Source organism: Polypterus senegalus, chromosome 17 (assembly GCF_016835505.1).
Source record: "Polypterus senegalus isolate Bchr_013 chromosome 17, ASM1683550v1, whole genome shotgun sequence".
Lineage (NCBI taxonomy): Eukaryota > Metazoa > Chordata > Cladistia > Polypteriformes > Polypteridae > Polypterus > Polypterus senegalus.
The window spans coordinates 90,851,084-90,869,042 of record NC_053170.1 but is presented as its reverse complement, the minus strand read 5'-3'; the positions used below and the strand labels follow the sequence as shown (position 1 = coordinate 90,869,042).

General features: G+C 40.3%; 2 protein-coding genes across 5 annotated transcripts in view; one reads left to right on the top strand and one right to left on the bottom strand.

Annotated features, from left to right (window-relative positions):
• The window catches only part of tmem94 (transmembrane protein 94), a 63,501-nt gene that overhangs the window by 36,852 nt on the left and 8,690 nt on the right, over positions 1-17,959 (top strand). For all 4 annotated transcript variants that reach the window (XM_039739261.1, XM_039739262.1, XM_039739263.1 and 1 more), the window contains 12 exons: positions 491-595; positions 780-953; positions 1,134-1,349; positions 3,769-4,084; positions 4,275-4,448; positions 4,795-4,897; positions 6,023-6,240; positions 7,978-8,159; positions 11,158-11,296; positions 12,914-13,029; positions 13,687-13,786; positions 15,751-15,859. In XM_039739261.1, the coding sequence (XP_039595195.1) occupies positions 491-595; positions 780-953; positions 1,134-1,349; positions 3,769-4,084; positions 4,275-4,448; positions 4,795-4,897; positions 6,023-6,240; positions 7,978-8,159; positions 11,158-11,296; positions 12,914-13,029; positions 13,687-13,786; positions 15,751-15,859 (1,952 nt within the window). The remainder of the gene's footprint in view (positions 1-490; positions 596-779; positions 954-1,133; positions 1,350-3,768; positions 4,085-4,274; positions 4,449-4,794; positions 4,898-6,022; positions 6,241-7,977; positions 8,160-11,157; positions 11,297-12,913; positions 13,030-13,686; positions 13,787-15,750; positions 15,860-17,959) is intronic.
• The window catches only part of galk1 (galactokinase 1), a 29,933-nt gene continuing 27,908 nt past the window's right edge, over positions 15,935-17,959 (bottom strand). Inside the window, exon 9 of the mRNA XM_039739267.1 lies at positions 15,935-16,087. The gene's annotated coding sequence lies outside the window, so the exon portion shown is untranslated. The remainder of the gene's footprint in view (positions 16,088-17,959) is intronic.

Below are 17,959 nucleotides of genomic sequence, written 5' to 3'. Positions count from 1 at the left end.
GTGAAGGAATTAATTTCTTCTGTCACAAAAGGGAGGACAGCAGTCATTTATCTTCCAGAAGGTCCTTTAAGATGTACATTACTGCCATAATAATTCGTGTCTTACTTTTTCCACCCATTGAAGATAAAAAGTTGCTCTCTTTGCTTGTCCATTTTCATTTACGTATTTTGAATTAACATCTTAATTTCTTTATTTTGTATTTGTGTCAGACTAATTGACCTGGCTGTGCTCTGTGATGTTTTAGTGTCCATTGCACTGTTGGTTCCTGCCTAACGCACCTTTAACAGTGGAAAGGCAGGCTTATAAAACAGATGATTGGACATGTTGCCTTGTTGTTGTCTGTTGTTTTTATTCTATAGATGGTGATGTGAGCTGAGGCTACAATGTTGTGTTCTAACACTGTTACACTGCTTTCCAATCTTTCTAAAATTGATGACCCCACTTTTTTTTATTTGCTTTTTTTTTTTAACAATTTTTGATTGATTCACAGGAGATTCTGTGCTGCATCTGGAGACACTTCCTCAACATCATGCAAGGCAAGTCTCTGACACTGTGCTACACGTCAAGTGTTCTCCACAGCCTGGGCTCAGTCACAGTGAGTATGGACTCCTTATTGCTTTGCCTTATTCCTAAAGAACAAGTATCAAGTATGAGTGAGGCAATGAAAGCATCCATCTGTTTTTAGACTTGAACATGCATTGCTGTCATTCTGCTAGGAAGCTCCCCACCCTTTGCCAATATATGTATTTCACAGATGTATATTCTCTTCTCCTGGACAGGTGCTCTGCTGTGTAGATAAACAGGGTGTTCTGTCATGGCCCAATCCAAGCCCTGAGACTGTTCTTTTCTTTAGCGGTAAAGTGGAGCCACCACATGACAGCCATGAGGACCTCAAAGATGATGTGTCCATGGGATCTTTCTGTAGGATGGAAGGGGAAGAAGACAGAGAAGAGGTGAGTTGTAAAGGAGAGAAATTAGTGTTTTTTTTTTGGTTTTTTTTTAACTTGGCTAAGTTGTTTTCATGGCATCTGCTCCACTTCATTTTCTACTTGTTTCTAATGGTTCTGTTTCCTGTGTCATCTTGTACATTGTGTTCTTTTACTCATGGTTTTAATTTTCTCTTCTCTTTGTAGGCCCAGGAAGCTGATGCTCTTCTTTGTGCTCCTGCTCTTGACTCTGTGCAGATGACAAATGAAAAGGACCCGAGTGAAGTCTCTGTTGACACACCACGTTCATCAGACACCCAGCGGCCTCGCAAGCAGAAAGAAAGCCGTCGGGCTAAACACCCTTCTGGATCAAATGTCAGTTTCAGCCGTGACACAGAAGGAGGCGAAGAGGAAAGTTCACAGGCATGTAGCTCATAGCTGTTCTTTAACCTTTGATTACCTGCAGTTTTACTTCTGATTGCAACTATAGAAGATGAACAAGTGATGGAGGGAAGATGATGCATTGATAAGATCAAGTTTGCAGGCTGTGAACCCAGTGCCACTGAGCAGCGCCCCCTAACAAAGGACCATGGTAGTGTAAAATGAGTACAAGACCAGCAGTTTGACATTCCTATGGTCCAGCTCTTCTATTACCTAAGTATGTAGATCTCCTTCTACTTTTTTATGCAGTTTCCCAAAGTTACTGCCTACCACAAATATCATGTGCTACTCATTAGATAAAATGGGGAAGGCAATGCAAAGGCAGTCTCATTTAAAGAGACTTCCATGTTTATTCAATTTGCCAGCCCTCATGTAGCCACTATGACATTCACATGAACATATTACTACTTCTACTACAATTGCTATTTCTTCATTCATCTGATTTCTGTTAAATTGTGCCACCAGTCTTTTCCTCATAGGCCTGCTTATTCTGTCCAGAGACTAAAAAAAGGAATAAAAAAACAATAATGGACAATGAATGCCAGAAACGGGTCAGATACCAATAAGGTGTTAAAAGTTTTTGTTTTGGCTTTCATATTTGAATTAAGTCAAAGTTTAAATCGAGTGATTCCAAGACCCAGTATTAAAAAAAGAAATATGCAGATCTCTCCAAAGTTTATATTTATGGACAGTAAATGAACTGTTGTGCCAGTATTTAAACTGCCGTGTCGATGGCGTTAGACGTCGCAACATTAGAAATCACGCATTCTGATAACTGGAAGTAATGTCTTGACAATGGGACTCGCAACACGGTGGTGACTATTGGCAAAAACAAAATGACGTCATGGTAATGAGAAAATAATAAAATGTCATAAGATGTAAGAAATATTGAAAATAAGTGGTTATAATTGTTCCTAGGTATAAAGTATAATATTCATAACACAGGCCATCTTTCCAGACTGTTAGAGTAGTAGTCATACAAATCAGTACACAGCACTGCAAACATTGCACCAGACTAAGATATCCACCTTCATTTGGTTACACTGTCCAGTCTCCTGCACAGATTTCTCAATTTCAGTACAAAGCTCTTCAAGACTGACATTTTAATGCAGCACTCTATGCAAGACAAAGGTTAATTAAGATTAGCTTTGAAGTAAACTAAACATCTGGTGAGAATTAATTTCCAAATGCCTGCTGTTTTCTGTCTAGTGGTGTGCCGGTAGACAGCTTAAGGGGAAAGTGGTCACTTGATTCAGGCTAGCTTAGGATTGCTTCGAGTTTGAATAGAGGAGCAGGGCAGGTCCTTTTCAGAAGTATCAAACTTAGTTTGTATTCAGGGCAAAAAATAATACTTTATATACCCGACGTGAGCTGGAATATATCAACAAACAACTGCTGCCACATATTATTTTATTTATTTATGTATGTATGTATTTTTTAACCAGACTCTGATGGTTACTTTTGCACTAATCATAATCATATGCAAGTATTCTACCTCGTGTGTTTCTTTAAACTATTTATCAGAGTTTCTTTTTTTGGAGATTTCAGTGGGGTTAGGAAAGCTAACCGCAGCAACAGGACCTAAATAAGCATGGAGTTGTAAAATTACATCTGCACATAAAATGAAGTGAGAGCAGCAGCCTAGACACAGAAGACTGTAACAATAAAGCAAAGTACATCCATTTATATCTGCTTTAACATGCATCATGATCGGGTTTAAACATGCTGGCCATAGATCACACAGACCATATTCAGAGTTGTTCAGAAACAGGTATTGATCACATTTTACACACATTTGCATGTCTACTCACATTTTACAGGAGTAGACCTGCAAATGTGTTTTCTATTCACATATTGTACAATAATCAAGTCAACGGAAATGACAAAAGAATTGTGTAATGCGGTGGCAGCAGTTGGATATGCTGCTGTGCAGCTTTAAAAAAGGAGCAGAGTGACAGCAGCCACATGTGTGAAGTCGAGCAACCTTCTCTTTCATGTGACTGTTATGTCTTTGGCATTATGCTAAAATATGCTGTTTGTGGCGGTGTAGCGTGTCGCCTTTTTTTTTTTTTACTTGTTGGGTCATTACGAGCATCCATTTTCCATTCTAATGGCAGATGTGAATCTAAATTATATACAGATACAATCTATATAAGAAATACACATTAAAAGAGGTATTCTAGAATAAAAAAATCATCAAGGCCTGTATGTTTTGAATATTAATGAAGCGGGCTGAATCTGGCCTGCAGCCCTTGAGTCTGACACTCCTGTCCTAAGTCCTGTCATTGAACTGTGCAGAGGTTGGGAATCAGGCCAGAGTATGGCTGGTTAGCTGACTGAAGCATTCCACATTGTTACCCATCTTTTCAGTTGTGATTGACTTTTTCCTTATATTTTTCAGATCTGTGGTGACAGTGAGGTTCTGGACTATGAGGCAGAGGATTATGTATGTGATTACCATATGGAGATGCTGAGCCTTTCACAGGACCAGCAGAACCCTGTCAGTATTCAGTTTGATTCTTCAAGCTGGCAGTACCACCTAACATCTCTCAAGCCTCTGGGCCTGAATATCCTACTGAACTTGTGTAATGCAACTGTGACAGAGAAACTGTGCAGCTTCTCCGATCACTTGTCCAACATTGCACTCCAAGAAGCACATGGCTCAGTTGTTCCCATTCATATCCCTTGGTGGCTGTGTGAGCTCGCCCGGCTTATAGGTATGGAAATCCCATCGGCTCCATTGATAGTACCTTTTTAGTGGCATCTTTTATTAATAAAAGGATATTATATCAGGATGTTAGACTTCAAATGGCTTGCACTTTTTTGATTTTTCTCCTCCGCGAGTTATGTTTCTTCCTGTTGGGAATGATTATTAATGCTTATGTTTTGAACAATTTTGATTGGCAGGCTTTACCCCAGGTGCCAAAGAACTTTTTAAACAAGAGCACCACTTGGCCATGTACCAGTTGCCTTCTGCTGAAGCAGCCAAGGAATTTGGCTCTAAAAGACTTCATCAGTTCACTAAGAGGCAGCCCCCATTAAGTCACCTGATTAGCCTGCTTGTCCGAGACTCCACTACTAGTAAGTTTACCATTTTTGTCTCTCCAGTGCCTTAAATCTTGTTTCACTATTTAGTTTTTGGCTACTAGTGCTGACTTGAGGTGGTTTATGGGGCACACTTTTGTTAAGGGTGTGTATGTGATTTGTGACACATGGTAAAGGGATTGGTCAAGGCTTTAACGAGTCTGGGATGTAAAAAAGTTTATTTTAAGGTACCTAGAAGAATGCTGACCTGTGGGCACTAAGCTTGTATTTCCCAGTTGCCTTTTGCCTTGGTGGTGTATCTTTTGGAACAAGATTGATATTGCATAATGGGATACTTGCCTCTTCTTCCATCACCAACCTTTGAGTGCTGATTCTTTTCAAGATAATGTGCAGATGCTCTCCCATGGAACTGCAGATCTTATTCTGGAAGCCTGTACAGATTTTTGGGATGGCTCTGACATTTATCCTCTCTCTGGATCTGACAGGTGAGTTGGATTATATGTGTGATCTTCCACTTTGTGGTGTATCCCAAAACCTTTTTTTAACAGTTTCATAAAGAACCATGTCAGTATTCCACCAAATACACCTAATTTTAAATGGCCTTGATGACTAATGAGCAGTTTCCTTTTTTTTCCCCTGTTGTGTGATCAGAAAGTACCCCTTTGGAGACTGTTCTGATTTGGAGGCTCCAGGTGTAAACAACTGATGTGCTCTACAGAGCTGAATGGCCTGATGTGGCAGAATATTCATGTCGTATTGGTGTAAGAGCATAAGTGTGTTATTATACTTGTACAGTAAAATCAATGACCTCGTTCTCTTTTGTTGATCATGGTTCTAACGAGAGAGAATCATCAGTGAAGTGAACGAGAATCTTAATTCAGACAGGCGGTACTCGCACATGTGCTTTAAACATCTAAACGAAAGAGGCTGGTAGCATCGTGCATGTGTTATAGCACCCCTGTTGAGCTCTACCGAGTTGATTCGTTCATGCTCATAAATCAGTTCCCATGATTGACTGAAAAAAAGTAGTTTCAAAAAAGAATGACTCGTTTACCAATCGCCCATTACTAATCCTGGGGTTACATCTGGCTAAGCACTGAAATGTCTGTGGGTGGTAGCGAAACTGTACATTTTTGGAGACCACCAAGACACTGAGCCTTCTCTCAGGGCCAGGTCTCTTTGGCAGTTTCAGGTGTGCCTCACTTAAAAGTTCAATATAATTCAATTTCTTTCACTCTGGGACATCTGCTGCCTTCTGTAGGCTAGGACAGCTTCAACTGTAAAAGACGTTTGAGGCACCTACTGGGTCATCTACTCTCTCGTGTATTAGAGAAAGAAAATAGTTGTGATCTGCAAGGAAGCCTAAATTCATTCTCCTTCAGTAATGGACCCTGCAGGAGCACTCAGTGGTGGTCTTTCACCTGTATTGACATAGCAGTATGTGTCAGCACTGCTGGCGTTTCTTCCCATCTCACAGTGCCTTGTTGGGTCTTTCCTATCCTGTGCCACTTTTTTTGTCCTCACAAACTATTAGGCTTTTTCAATTTGTCAGCTTTTAAAGTTTGTGGAAAGCTATGTCAGCCACTAATGTATTGTTGTTCCACTTGCAGGAAGAAGGTGCTTGACTTTTACCAGCGGGCTTGCCTGTCAGGGTACTGCTCTGCTTTCTCTTACAAACCCATGCAATGCACATTGTCCCCGGAAATCAATGGAAAGTGCATTGAGTTGGTACAGCTGCCAGGACAACATGCGATCTTTACTCCCTTTGAGCTGCCCGGAACCACACCCATCAAATACAACAGTCGACGAAACAGCTGGAGTTCAGACGGTGGGTGCTTATTTGTGCCACGGATGTACGTACTTATGGACTGAAAGGGATTGTCTGTGCATGGCACACATGTGACAGAGTGAGAATGCGCAGCAAAGGGCATAAAGAAGGTACTGTATAATTTTTGGAGGAAGAAGAGTTAAAATTTCCAATCCCACTGATACATTTACTTGGTAGAATTTATTAACAAGGTAAGCTTGTTTTTGCTAATAAGGATAATAGTAAAGATGTCTACCTTTAGTGTCTACAAGGAGCACCAGGATTCGGTTTTGTGAAATCCTCATTTAAATCCTGTTACAGTTCAACTACCCAAATGCTTATCGCACTGCACGTTGAAGCTGATTTATACATGGACTGCACTATTTTGTTGTGACTGATTCAGTTGTTCAGGGAATAGCACATCGTCCTTTATAATTTTTGGAAACTGGAACATCAAATCCCAACTAAGAACTGTCCGTGTGGCAGTTGCACGTTTTTCTTGTGTGTACATGCAAATTCTCTGGAACTCTCCATATTTTCTGTCATACTGACAGATGTGCATGTCGCTCTAAACAGGCTGAGTGGGTGGATGTGTGCATTACCTGCTCTTACCCTATGCCTAGTGCTGTAGGTACAGTGTCTATACAACGAATTTAACCCCTGGGAAAGTTTTCACATTTTCTTGTTATACAACATTGAAGAACAGTGGATTTAATTTGGGCTTTTTGACATTAATCAACAGAAAAGATTCTTTAAAGTCAACTTAAAAACAGATGTCCTCTGTAAAGTGAGCTAAATGAATTACAAATCTGCTTTATTTCATATGTATTCATAAGTATTTCGGAGATGCACCTTTGGTGGCTGTGACAGCCTGGAGAGTCTCTATCAGTGTTGCACATCTGCTATTTTTCTCCATTCTTCTTTGCAAAACTACTCAAACTCTGTCACACTGCATGTTAATTTTGAGTGACTGGCCTTTTTCAAATCCAGACACTCATTCTTCATTTGACTGACAGATTTCCTAAGGTTTTTTGCCCAGGATTTCTCTACATTTTGCTCTGTTTATTTTTCCCCCTCACAAACCTTCCAGGGCCAGTTGCAGAGACGCATTCATCCAGCCTGATGCTGTTGTATTTCATGTTGTATTTTTGATAACATGCAGTGTAGCTTGGCGTTTAATCTGATGGCCAAAAATATCAGTTTTGATTACATGAGACCAGAGAATCTTCTTCCAGCAGACCTTCTGCCATCTCGCCTACTCTAGCCGAGATGTCACATGAATTTTTTTTAAACAGTTACTTTCTCTTTGGCCTCTTTTCTGTAAAGCTGCAGCTGGTGAATCACCTGGGCATTAGATATTGTCTGCCAGGCCTACTCGAGGCAAATTTAGAACTGTGCCATAATCTTTCTATTCCTTAGCGACTTTTTTAACTTTTCATGGTGTACATTGGTCTGTTGCTTTTGACGCCATTTTGTAGGTTAGCCCACCATGCTGACTCACCACAAGCTGGCCCTTCCATATTCAGGTGCTTTTCTATAACAAGCAGTTGAAACCCCAGAGAGGTGATCTCCATTGAATTAATTTTCTGACTTCTAAAACCAATGTGCAGCAGCAGAGATGAGTTTGGGTTGTCATGGTTTAGGTTGCTTGTCACTCTTCAGACTCTTGTTTTCCAACTGCCTCTTAATTTAGGCAGGATGTATCCTCATGTAGTGCGTTTCTGTTCCCTAATATTTGTCTGCTTTGTCTATTTGCAGAGGGCATCTATGAAGTGGCTGAGAAAGAAGACTGCATTCAGGCTCTGAGTGGCCAGATCTTCATGGGCATGGTGTCCTCGCAGTATCAGGCACGTCTTGACATTGTCCGGTTGATTGATGCTCTAGTCAATGCTTGCATTCGCTTTGTCTATTTCTCCATGGAAGATGAGCTCAGAAGCAAGGTAGGTGTGCACCTCAGATTGTTTCAACCGGTATACTCTAATAATATCAAGGTTTCCTATGTGTCAGCATTTTTTCACTTAATTCCACACATTGCCATACATTTTTTTTGCATTGGTTTTCTGCCTTTTTCTTACATTGTATACTATGACAGTTCCCTTTTCATGTTTTATTGTGAGAAGAAGCACAAATAAGCATTTGTGTTAGGACTTGGTAGCATAAATGAGCAGTCGTGGTACCAAAGATGTTCCAAAATTAAAGAATTGGCGATTAGGTAAATTGTTTATGGAACTTTTTCAGTACCTGTATACTGTGTAACCCTAAATGTGACATAAGCTTTAACACTAGAATTACCAGAGCCTATGAAAAAACTCGTAAATCCGTCCCACCTTAAATCGCTTCTTAAAACCGTTCTCACCTCTCCGCCGGCGTCTTTTATTAATCTAAATGTGCTGATAAAAGAAAAGCTGCAAGTGTAGCCGGCTATTCCATCCCCCCACCGACTTAGAACGTGCACAAACTTCTCCCAACTCAGACCTTGATTGATTTTCTGGGAGTGAAGTGGAGTTTTAGAGTGGAAATAATAGATCGCTGTTTGGAACACACGCATTTCATGTCTGTTCCGTTTCTACAGTAATCTGTGTAAACACATTGTTAAAACAGAAATGTTTTTATATTCTAGTAGTAGATGACAAAATGTAGGCATAAACTATATAATGTATGAAGCCTGAAGTCCAAATATCAAAGAAATATTTTCACAGAAGGTACAAATCTAACACAGCAATTGCACTTTTATTCAAGAATATAACTGCAGAAACAAAAAGCCGCCTTAACATGCGACATTGACAGCCATTTATTATGACTGCCTCCGTGGCGCAATAGAATCAGCAGCCGACTGTGAATCAGAAGGTCCCAAGTTCAATCCTGCCTCACTCCTTTTTGAGAAGTAAACTGCTCTTAGTCTCACTATTTTAGAATAAAAACATACATTTGGTTTCAGTCTGTAACAGCCGGTGTAATTTATGATACTTGTAAAGGTTAGCTTTGTTTTTTTATTTTTTTTTTAGTCAGTTTTATTATCTCAGCTGCGTTCACGAGCCCAAACACACCACACCCCCGCATCTTTTCACATAGACGTGCTGTAACAGAGGTAAACTCAGCTCCCTTCTACATCGAGACAGAATGCACATACCATTGCTTGCATACTAAAGTGTCAGCAGGCACTTTTCGTGGCATTACACATGTATTTTTTGAGCATGTCCGTGCCAAATAAATAACATTCGACGTTTTGAAGAAATCATTTTATGACACGATTTACCTTTATTTATTTACTTCCTTCCTAAAGCCTAAAGTCACACGTAGTGTGCAGAGGGCATGCTCAAAAAATACGTGTGTAATGCCACGAAAAGTGCCTGCTGACACTTTAGTATGCAAGCAATGGTATGTGCATTCTTGCTCCGATGTAGAAGGGGAGTTTACCTCTGTTACAGCACGTCTATGTGAAAAGATGCGGGGGTGTGGTGTGTTGGTGCTCGTGAACGCGGCTGAGATAATAAAACTGACTAAAAAAAAAAATAAAAAAACAAAGCTAACCTTTACAAGTATCATAAATTACACCGGCTGTTACAGACTGAAACCAAATGTATGTTTTTATTCTAAAATAGTAAGACTAAGAGCAGTTTGCTTCTCAAAACAGAGTGGTGCAGAATCGAACTCGCGACCTTTTGATTCCCAGTCAGCAGCTGATTCTATTGTGCCACAGACGCAGCCATAATAAATGGCTGTCAATGTCGCATGTTAAGGTGGCTTTTTGTTTCTGCAGTTATATTTTTGAATAAAAGCGCAATTGTTGTGTTAGATTTGTAGCTTTTGTGAAAGTATTTGTTTGATACTTCAGGCTTCATACATTATATAGTTTATACCTACAATTGTCATCTACTAGTAAAATATAAAAAACATTTCTGTTTTAACAATGTGTTTACACAGATTACTGTAGAAACGGAACAGGCATGAAATGCGTGTGTTCCAAACAACGATCTATTATTTCCACTCTAAAACTCCACTTCACTCCCAGAAAATCAATCAAGGCCTGAGCTGGGAGAAGTTTGTGCACGTTCTAAGTCGGTGGGGGGATGGAATAGCCGGCTGCTTTGCAGCCTGATTTTTATCCGCACATTTAGATGACAAAAGACGCTGGTGGAGAGCTGTGAACGATTTTAAGAAGCGATTTAAGGTGGGACGGATTTACGAGTTTTTTCGTAGGCTGTGGTAATTCTAGTGTTAAGTGCTCTCCTCATTTCTGCCTGCTTGACTTGCTTCTGTCCACCTTGATAACTTGTTAAGGCTGGTTTTACGTGATGAGCCCGTAATGGGCTCAAGGGGCGCACAGTGAAAGTGATATCAGACACGACCCCACACTTGCCTCAAGCATGCTGGGTCTTCACTGTGCACTGCACATAGAATGTTTTTCTAACCGTGCAGCAATGTAGGTTACTAATTGATCTTTTCTTGAAAATGTTTACCTTTTGAGTCCAACAAACCACTTGTCTGTACCCTTCCTTTGCTGTTAATACCCCTACCTTGTCTAGATTCGCTTCCTTCACAGTACTGTTTGCAGGGTCACAGGTCAACCTTCAGCTTTTATACCCAATTATGTCTAGACTTCCAGTTCTCAAACAAGATCTGTAGCATTAGCTATTTTCTTCTTTCCTCTGCCCTCTTTAGAAGCCATCTGACTTACAGTGGACCTATCAAAGCTGAAACTAAAAGGAGCTTAAAAAAGCACCGCATGGAGGCAGCCTATGTGAATGTCTTTTGATCCAAAAATTTGTGATTAAATTTCTTCATTGTTATACTTTTTCCTTAATTATAAGTTTCCCGTACAGCTATAAGACTCACTGGCTGTCAAGGCTGTGAAGCAGACTGAGAACTATATCTGCAAGTTACCATATTACTAGTATTTGGGTGGCACCAGATTTATTTATTTATTTATCTGTTTAGGTATTTGCTGAAAAAATGGGCTTAGAGACTGGCTGGAACTGTCACATCTCCTTAACTCCTAATGGCGATGGCCATGGATCAGAGATCCCTCCATCAAGCCCCAGTCACGCCGGTTCACTTCATGAGGACATACATCAAGGTCTGTAGTGTCATTGACCCTCATCTTCTAGGTAAAAAGCACCTCATCACTGTAGATGCACACTGCGATTATAGCTCTCTGCAGTAGCATTTTTTTCTTGTAGCTTTGTGTTTTGTAAAACTAATTGCAGCTATATTATTGCACAAGAGCTGACCATGTGGCCACAGAATAAACTGGCTGCGTTACATACAGCAATGTAAATAACAGCATGTGATTAGACAATACACAGCATTTGGAAAACCTTCTTAGCTGAGCTAAGCTGTGTTTGATTAAAAAAAAAAAAAAAGGCAATATGCGATCCTCACCCCCTTTGAGCTACCTGGAACCACACATGCCCAGTTAAGCATATCATTTATTTGTATGACTTGCATCAGAGTTGACTAATTAGGAACCACTGTTTTAATTAATCATCTGTAGACCAGATTGAAATTTAAGTGTGGTAAGCCTCAGATTCTGTCTTTGTCTTTGTAGCACTTTACAAATCACCTAACCATAGCCATACTCAGAGTGTAAAGCTAGTTCTGGGAAGAGCCCTCTTTTGCCTCCAAAGCAGCCTAAATTCTTCTAGACACAGATTCCACAAGGTACAGGAAACATTCCTTGGGGATTTTGGTCCATGCTGACTCGATAGCATCACACAGAGGTTGAACATTTCTTGGCCAAACCTATTCCAGAGGTGCTTTATTGGTGTGAGTTTTGGAGACTATGCTTGCCATTGAGTAAATTGAAGCCACTGCCATATGTATGAAATTAGCCTGAGATGATGTGTGCTCTGTGACATAACCTATTAAGAATTTGGAAAGGGGAAACTGTGGCCATAAAGGGATGCACATGGCCAGCAAGAATACTTTGGTACACTGCTGTATTCAGTTGACACTCAGTTGGCCTAGTAAACACTTGGTACTGCCACTTTACACCATAGACTGATGCAGTATGGATCAATGGATTCATGCTATTTACAACAAAATTATACCTTATTTGAATTTTACAGCATAAAATGAAGACTCCTGAGAACTGGTGACATTTTCCTAATCCTCAGTTGTCCAGTTTTGGTTATCATGTGTCCAGTATAGCCTCACCAACAGAGGCAAAACTCAGTATAGTGTTGTGTTTCTGTGATGCGTCCATCTCAAGGCCTGCCCTTCTGTACAACACTGTTGTAAAGCAGCTGTTATTTTAGGATGTGTGGCATTTTGGTAAGCTTGACTGAGTGTTGCCATTCTACTCTGATGTCTCAGGTGTTTTTGGTCATAGAACTACTGCTCACTGAATGCTTACTGTGTATTACACTGTGTGAAAATCCCAGAAGGGAGCCATTTAGGAAATGCTGAAACTACTACAATTAACACAACAAAGTTCAAATCTCTTAAATCATGTGTCTTGGCCATTCTTTCTGGAGGGTGAGTGTAATTACCTGACTGGTACACTGTGTGTTTTAGTAGTCCTCCAGACGACACAGGGCTAGTTCTCCAAATAGCCCATTTACTAAGGTTTTTGAATTAGTTGTCCACAACAACTGACTTGACAGTAAAGGGACATCAGGAGTGACCTGCTGTGTTATAGGCAAGTTCTCTCTTGCGTTTCTTGAGCAGTTCTCCATATCTGTCTGCCACACAGATTCCCGAGACGAAGGAGAAGGAGCCTTACTGTTGGATGAGGAAAGGCATTCTGATCTTGTGAGCTTCCAGCCAACTGACAGTGACGTTCCTAGTTTTCTTGAAGATTGCAATCGGGTAAGGAGAGCCATTCCAATGGCATCCCATGCTTAGGTTTCATTTCACAGTAAGTTCAGAAAATGAACAAATAATCAAATGGAAATGAGAAACTTCAAATTCCTAGGGTGTAACTGTCCCGAATCATTTTACCTGCAGTTGTGTGACATTTCTTTTGAAGGTCTTTTTTTTTCTTTACACAATTCTATAATTTTCCAATCAAAGTCGTCTTAATTTTTTTTTATTGCATGCCTATTGTTCTCCAGATTTGACCAGAAACTTCTTCTTTAGTTCTTCATTATTGTATGGTATACTAGAAATTAAGTAACGTCTTGCTGTAATTCTTTGACCATCTCTTGGCGGTCTATTCTTAAACTCCATGACAGGCACACTTCTACACTGTAGGTCTGATGGAGACGGCAAATCAACATTCAATTCATGCTCATAGTGTCCTTGATGACTTTTCCCACTGGCACTTGGGATTTTTTATTAGATTTATATTTATTTTGAAGTTTGTACAGCAGGACAATTTGGTTTTTTTTAATGTACTTAACTATTTAAAATAACACAGTATTGATTGCCAGTGCTTTCTTGTAGTATCTAAATTATGGGATGGATAGTGTTCAGTGTTTCAGTGAGAATTATTCCTGTTCTGGTGACTACTGTAATGTTTTTCAGGCCAAACTGCCAAGGGGCATCCATCAGGTGCGTCCCCACCTCAAGAATATTGACAACGTGCCTTTACTTGTGCCACTGTTTACAGACTGCACACCTGAGAGTGAGTGTTAACCAGCTTATTAAAATGAAGTTTATTTACTGTTAAGTCTTGCTTTTAAATGTGTGCCACAGAGTAAGTATATATAAAATATATATATATATATATATATATATATATATAATATAATATAATATAATATAATATAATATAGTGAGTGAACAAAAAAGTAGTATCTGGATTCAAAATCAGTTGTCAAAATGGCATGACAAATGACAGCTTGCCTGAACTATTATGCTCACAGTCTCCACTACTGGGCTTCAACATGTAGTAGTTGTAGTAGCAGTAATAATAGTGCTGCCACATGTTTGGAGTACAGCGAACTTCCTCCTTGCACGTCCAACCAACATGCAACACACTGTCAATCTGCTGCTGCCATGAAGAACAGGAATGTATTAAAATATAGAACTTTAGAGGTGAAAGCAGCTGAGAGAGTAGGAGACATTTCAGGGTGCTTTGGTTTCTGCTACAGCATAAGTGCAATTGAATGTGTTTGATCAAGAGTAAATGTTTGGTCTGTGAGCGGCCGAGGAATTGCATTTTTACCAAACAGATTCAACAGTAAGCTGATGCTAGCAGGAAGGGTCTGTGAGGCCCAGAGCCATAGCAGCAGTGAAGGGTCAAACAACAGGCCGTCGGAGCAAACATTGGTGCTTTCTACTGCGGTAGCTGCCACTGAGTACTCACTGGGTTAACACTGCAATTCTTAGGCAATATGGATCATTGTGTGATTGATTATATTACATCACTGTGGGAATGGACCACCACCATGTGTAAGATTTGTAACTCTGTATAATTTTAATGCAAATACAAACAACAAGTGTCTGTGCTTTGGGGTAGAGAACTTTCTACCCTTTCTATTCTGTTGTATTCCGTAACAGTGTCTGACGTTGGCCACTTCAGATTATTAAATGTGACATGCCTAGTATCGATATTGGTTGTCATTTTTCTCCTGAGAAGCTAGATAGAGGCAGTCGGATACGAACAGACAGACAACATTCAGACAGCACACTAGCTGTCTGCCTCTGCCAGTTCTTAGAAGCAGTCACAGCAGCTCATCAAGGAGGTCCAGTTGCCACTCATACAGCGTTTCATGAGAGGCCGGCATGATGCCATTTTACAACACTGAAGCAGCGTTACTGTTAGCAACTTTCCTTAGCCAGTTGTACCAAATCATATTATGTGATATCATCTACTGTTAAATTCTGCTCCATAATTCTAAAATTTTTATTTTTATACTGTAATGATCATTTGTTCTGTTCTGTGTGTTGTACTGTATTGTATTGACCCCCTTCCTTTTGACACCCACTGCATGCCAACCTACTTGGAAAGGGGTCTCTCTTTGAACTGCCTTTCCCAAGGTTTCTTCCATTTTTTCCCTACAAGGGTTTTTTTTCTTTGGGAAGTTTTTTTTGTTGTCTTAGAGAGTCAAGGCTTGGGGGCTGTCAAGAGGCAGGGCCTGTTAAAGCCCATTGCGGGACTTCTTGTGTGATTTTGGGCTATACAAAAATAAATTGTATTGCATTGTATTGTACTTTCATACCTGTCATGACTGCGTGTCAGACACTGTGAGACACCGGTGTTAGTCCACCACATAGACCAGAAGTTGCTCAAGGCTTGGACGTTTGAGCTATAGACCCCCATCCGGCACCTGAACGACTCCATCCTAGAAAGTATAGTGGGGTGTAGTGCCAGTCAGTGGCTTACTAATAAGAGCATGTTCGGTGGACAGAATGAACAAGTTGCAGAAATGGTCGTGGAATTGTGAGGTATGTCGAGACGCGGTGAGATGATAAAGCTACTCGGAATGTGTTTTCTTTTACCAGTTTTCTCAAGTTGTTTGTCACTTTTGAATTGAGTCCTATAAGAATTTCACTGCACTCTGTACTTGCGACAATAATGACACTCTAAACCTGCACCATTCCCACCCTCTTCACAACTTGGAACGTTCTCTTTTTGTATTCTAGCCATGTGTGAGATGATTAAAATAATGCAAGAGAACCAAGAGGTCACCTGCTGCTTGGGGAGCTCGGTCAACTTTCGAAACAACATTCTCTTTCTGCAGAGTGACCTGAGGTAAGTCGTTTACATTGTATGGTGTTATAAATCAGATTTTCATCCAAAACTGCACAGTCATTTTTTAAAACTTACTGATTCAACCGTAGGCCAACTCGAGTTGGGCTTTTTATTCGGGTTATTGTTCCTGTCTGCAGTGATCCTGGGGATGTCTCTGTCTGTTGTGTATCTTGCTTATCTACTCTGTCCACTTCAAACTCTGATTTTGTTTGGATGGGCATGAAGAACCTGTAATAGAAAAATCTTGTTCAGAAAATGAAGTACAGTAATCCCTCCTCGATCGCGGGGGTTGCGTTCCAGGAACCCCCCGCGATAGATGAAAATCTGCGAAGTAGAAACCATATGTTTGTAAAGTTATTTTTATATATTTTAAGCCCTTATAAACTCTCCCACACTTTTAACATTATTAGAGCCCTCTAGACATGAAATAACACCCTTTAGTCAAACGTTTAAACTGTGCTCCATGACAAGACAGAGATGACAGTTCTTTCTCACAATTAAAAAAATGCAAACATATCTTCTCTTCAAAGGAGCGCCATCAGGAGCAGAGAATGTCAGAGAGATAGAGAGAGCGTGACAGAAAAGCAAACAATCAAAAAATCAATATGTGCTGTTGGGCTTTTAAGTATGAGCACCGCGATAAAGAAGCCGCAAAGAAGGGAGCAATGTGAAGGTAGTCTTTCAGCATTTTTAGAATAGCCTCCGTATCTTCTAAACAAACAGCCTCTGTGCAAACAGCCCCTCTGCTCACACCCCCTCCGCCAGGAGCAGAGAATGTCAGAGAGACAGCGCACGAGATTAAAGCAAACAATCAAAAAATCAATACATGCTTTTGGGCCACCGCGATAAAGCGGCATTTCTTAGAGGAGCGTCCGTATCTTCTAGGCAAACAGCCCCTCTTTTCACACCCCCTCTGTCAGGCGCAGAGAATGTCAGAGAAAGACCGAGAAAAGCAAACAATCTGCTTGGAGGAAGCACATCATATATCATTGAGGAGTTTTATTTAATACGTAATACGTGCTCTGATTGGGCAGCTTCTCAGCCATCCGCCAATAGCGTCCCTTGTATGAAATCAACTGGGCAAACAAACTGAGGAAGCATGTACTTTAAATTAAAAGACCCATTGTCTGCAGAAATCTGCGAACCAGCAAAAAATCCGTGATATATATTTAGATATGCTTACATTTAAAATCCGCGATGGAGTGAAGCCGCGAAAGTCGAAGCGCGATATAGCGAGGGATCACTGTATAACAATTGCAGTACAGTGGAACCTCATGTCACGACCGTAATTCGTTCCAAAACTCTGATCACAACCCGATTTGGTCGTGACCCGAAGTAACTTCCTCCATAGGATTGTATGTAAATACGGTCAATCCATTTTGGACTGTACGAGCTGTATGTAAATATATTTCTTAAAAGATTTTTAAGCACAAAAATAGTTAAACTATTAAACTAAATGTAAAAACATTGAATAACACAGAGAAAACTAACATTGCAGGAGTTCACACTACAGCCTTACAAACCACTCGCTGTAAACACTTTTTTTTTTTAAATGAGTTTTAAGCACAGGAAAAAAAATGAACATTTGAAAAATCTGTAATTTATACAAAAATTAATCATAAACAACCAAGAAAACTAACCTTGCATGAGTCGCGTTCTGGCATGAAGGAAGTGAGCAGGAAGCCGGGTGGAGAGGAGATTACGGTTTTGAGGTAAAGTCCCTCTGCGCGATGCACGTCTGACCGAGAACAATGTACTGTACAGAGAGAGACTGAACACGTGCGGAAATCATTGGCGCGTACGAACCGGAAGGGAAACTGGCTTGTTTGTCACCCGAGAGTGTGGTCGTGAACAGATGCAAAAGTTTGGTGACCTTTTTGGTCGTAACCCGATTTGTACGTGTTCGGAGACGTCTGTGACCCGAGGTTCCACTGTATATGACTTCTGAGTTGCTGTATTGGTGTACTGTTTAAAGAGCCTCACCTCACCGTTAATACTTGAGTGCTACACAATGCTCACGGGCTAAAGCCAACAAAGTGCTTCACTAAATATACCAAGTAAACGGTTTACAGAAATAAACTAACCGAAAAGTACAAGTTT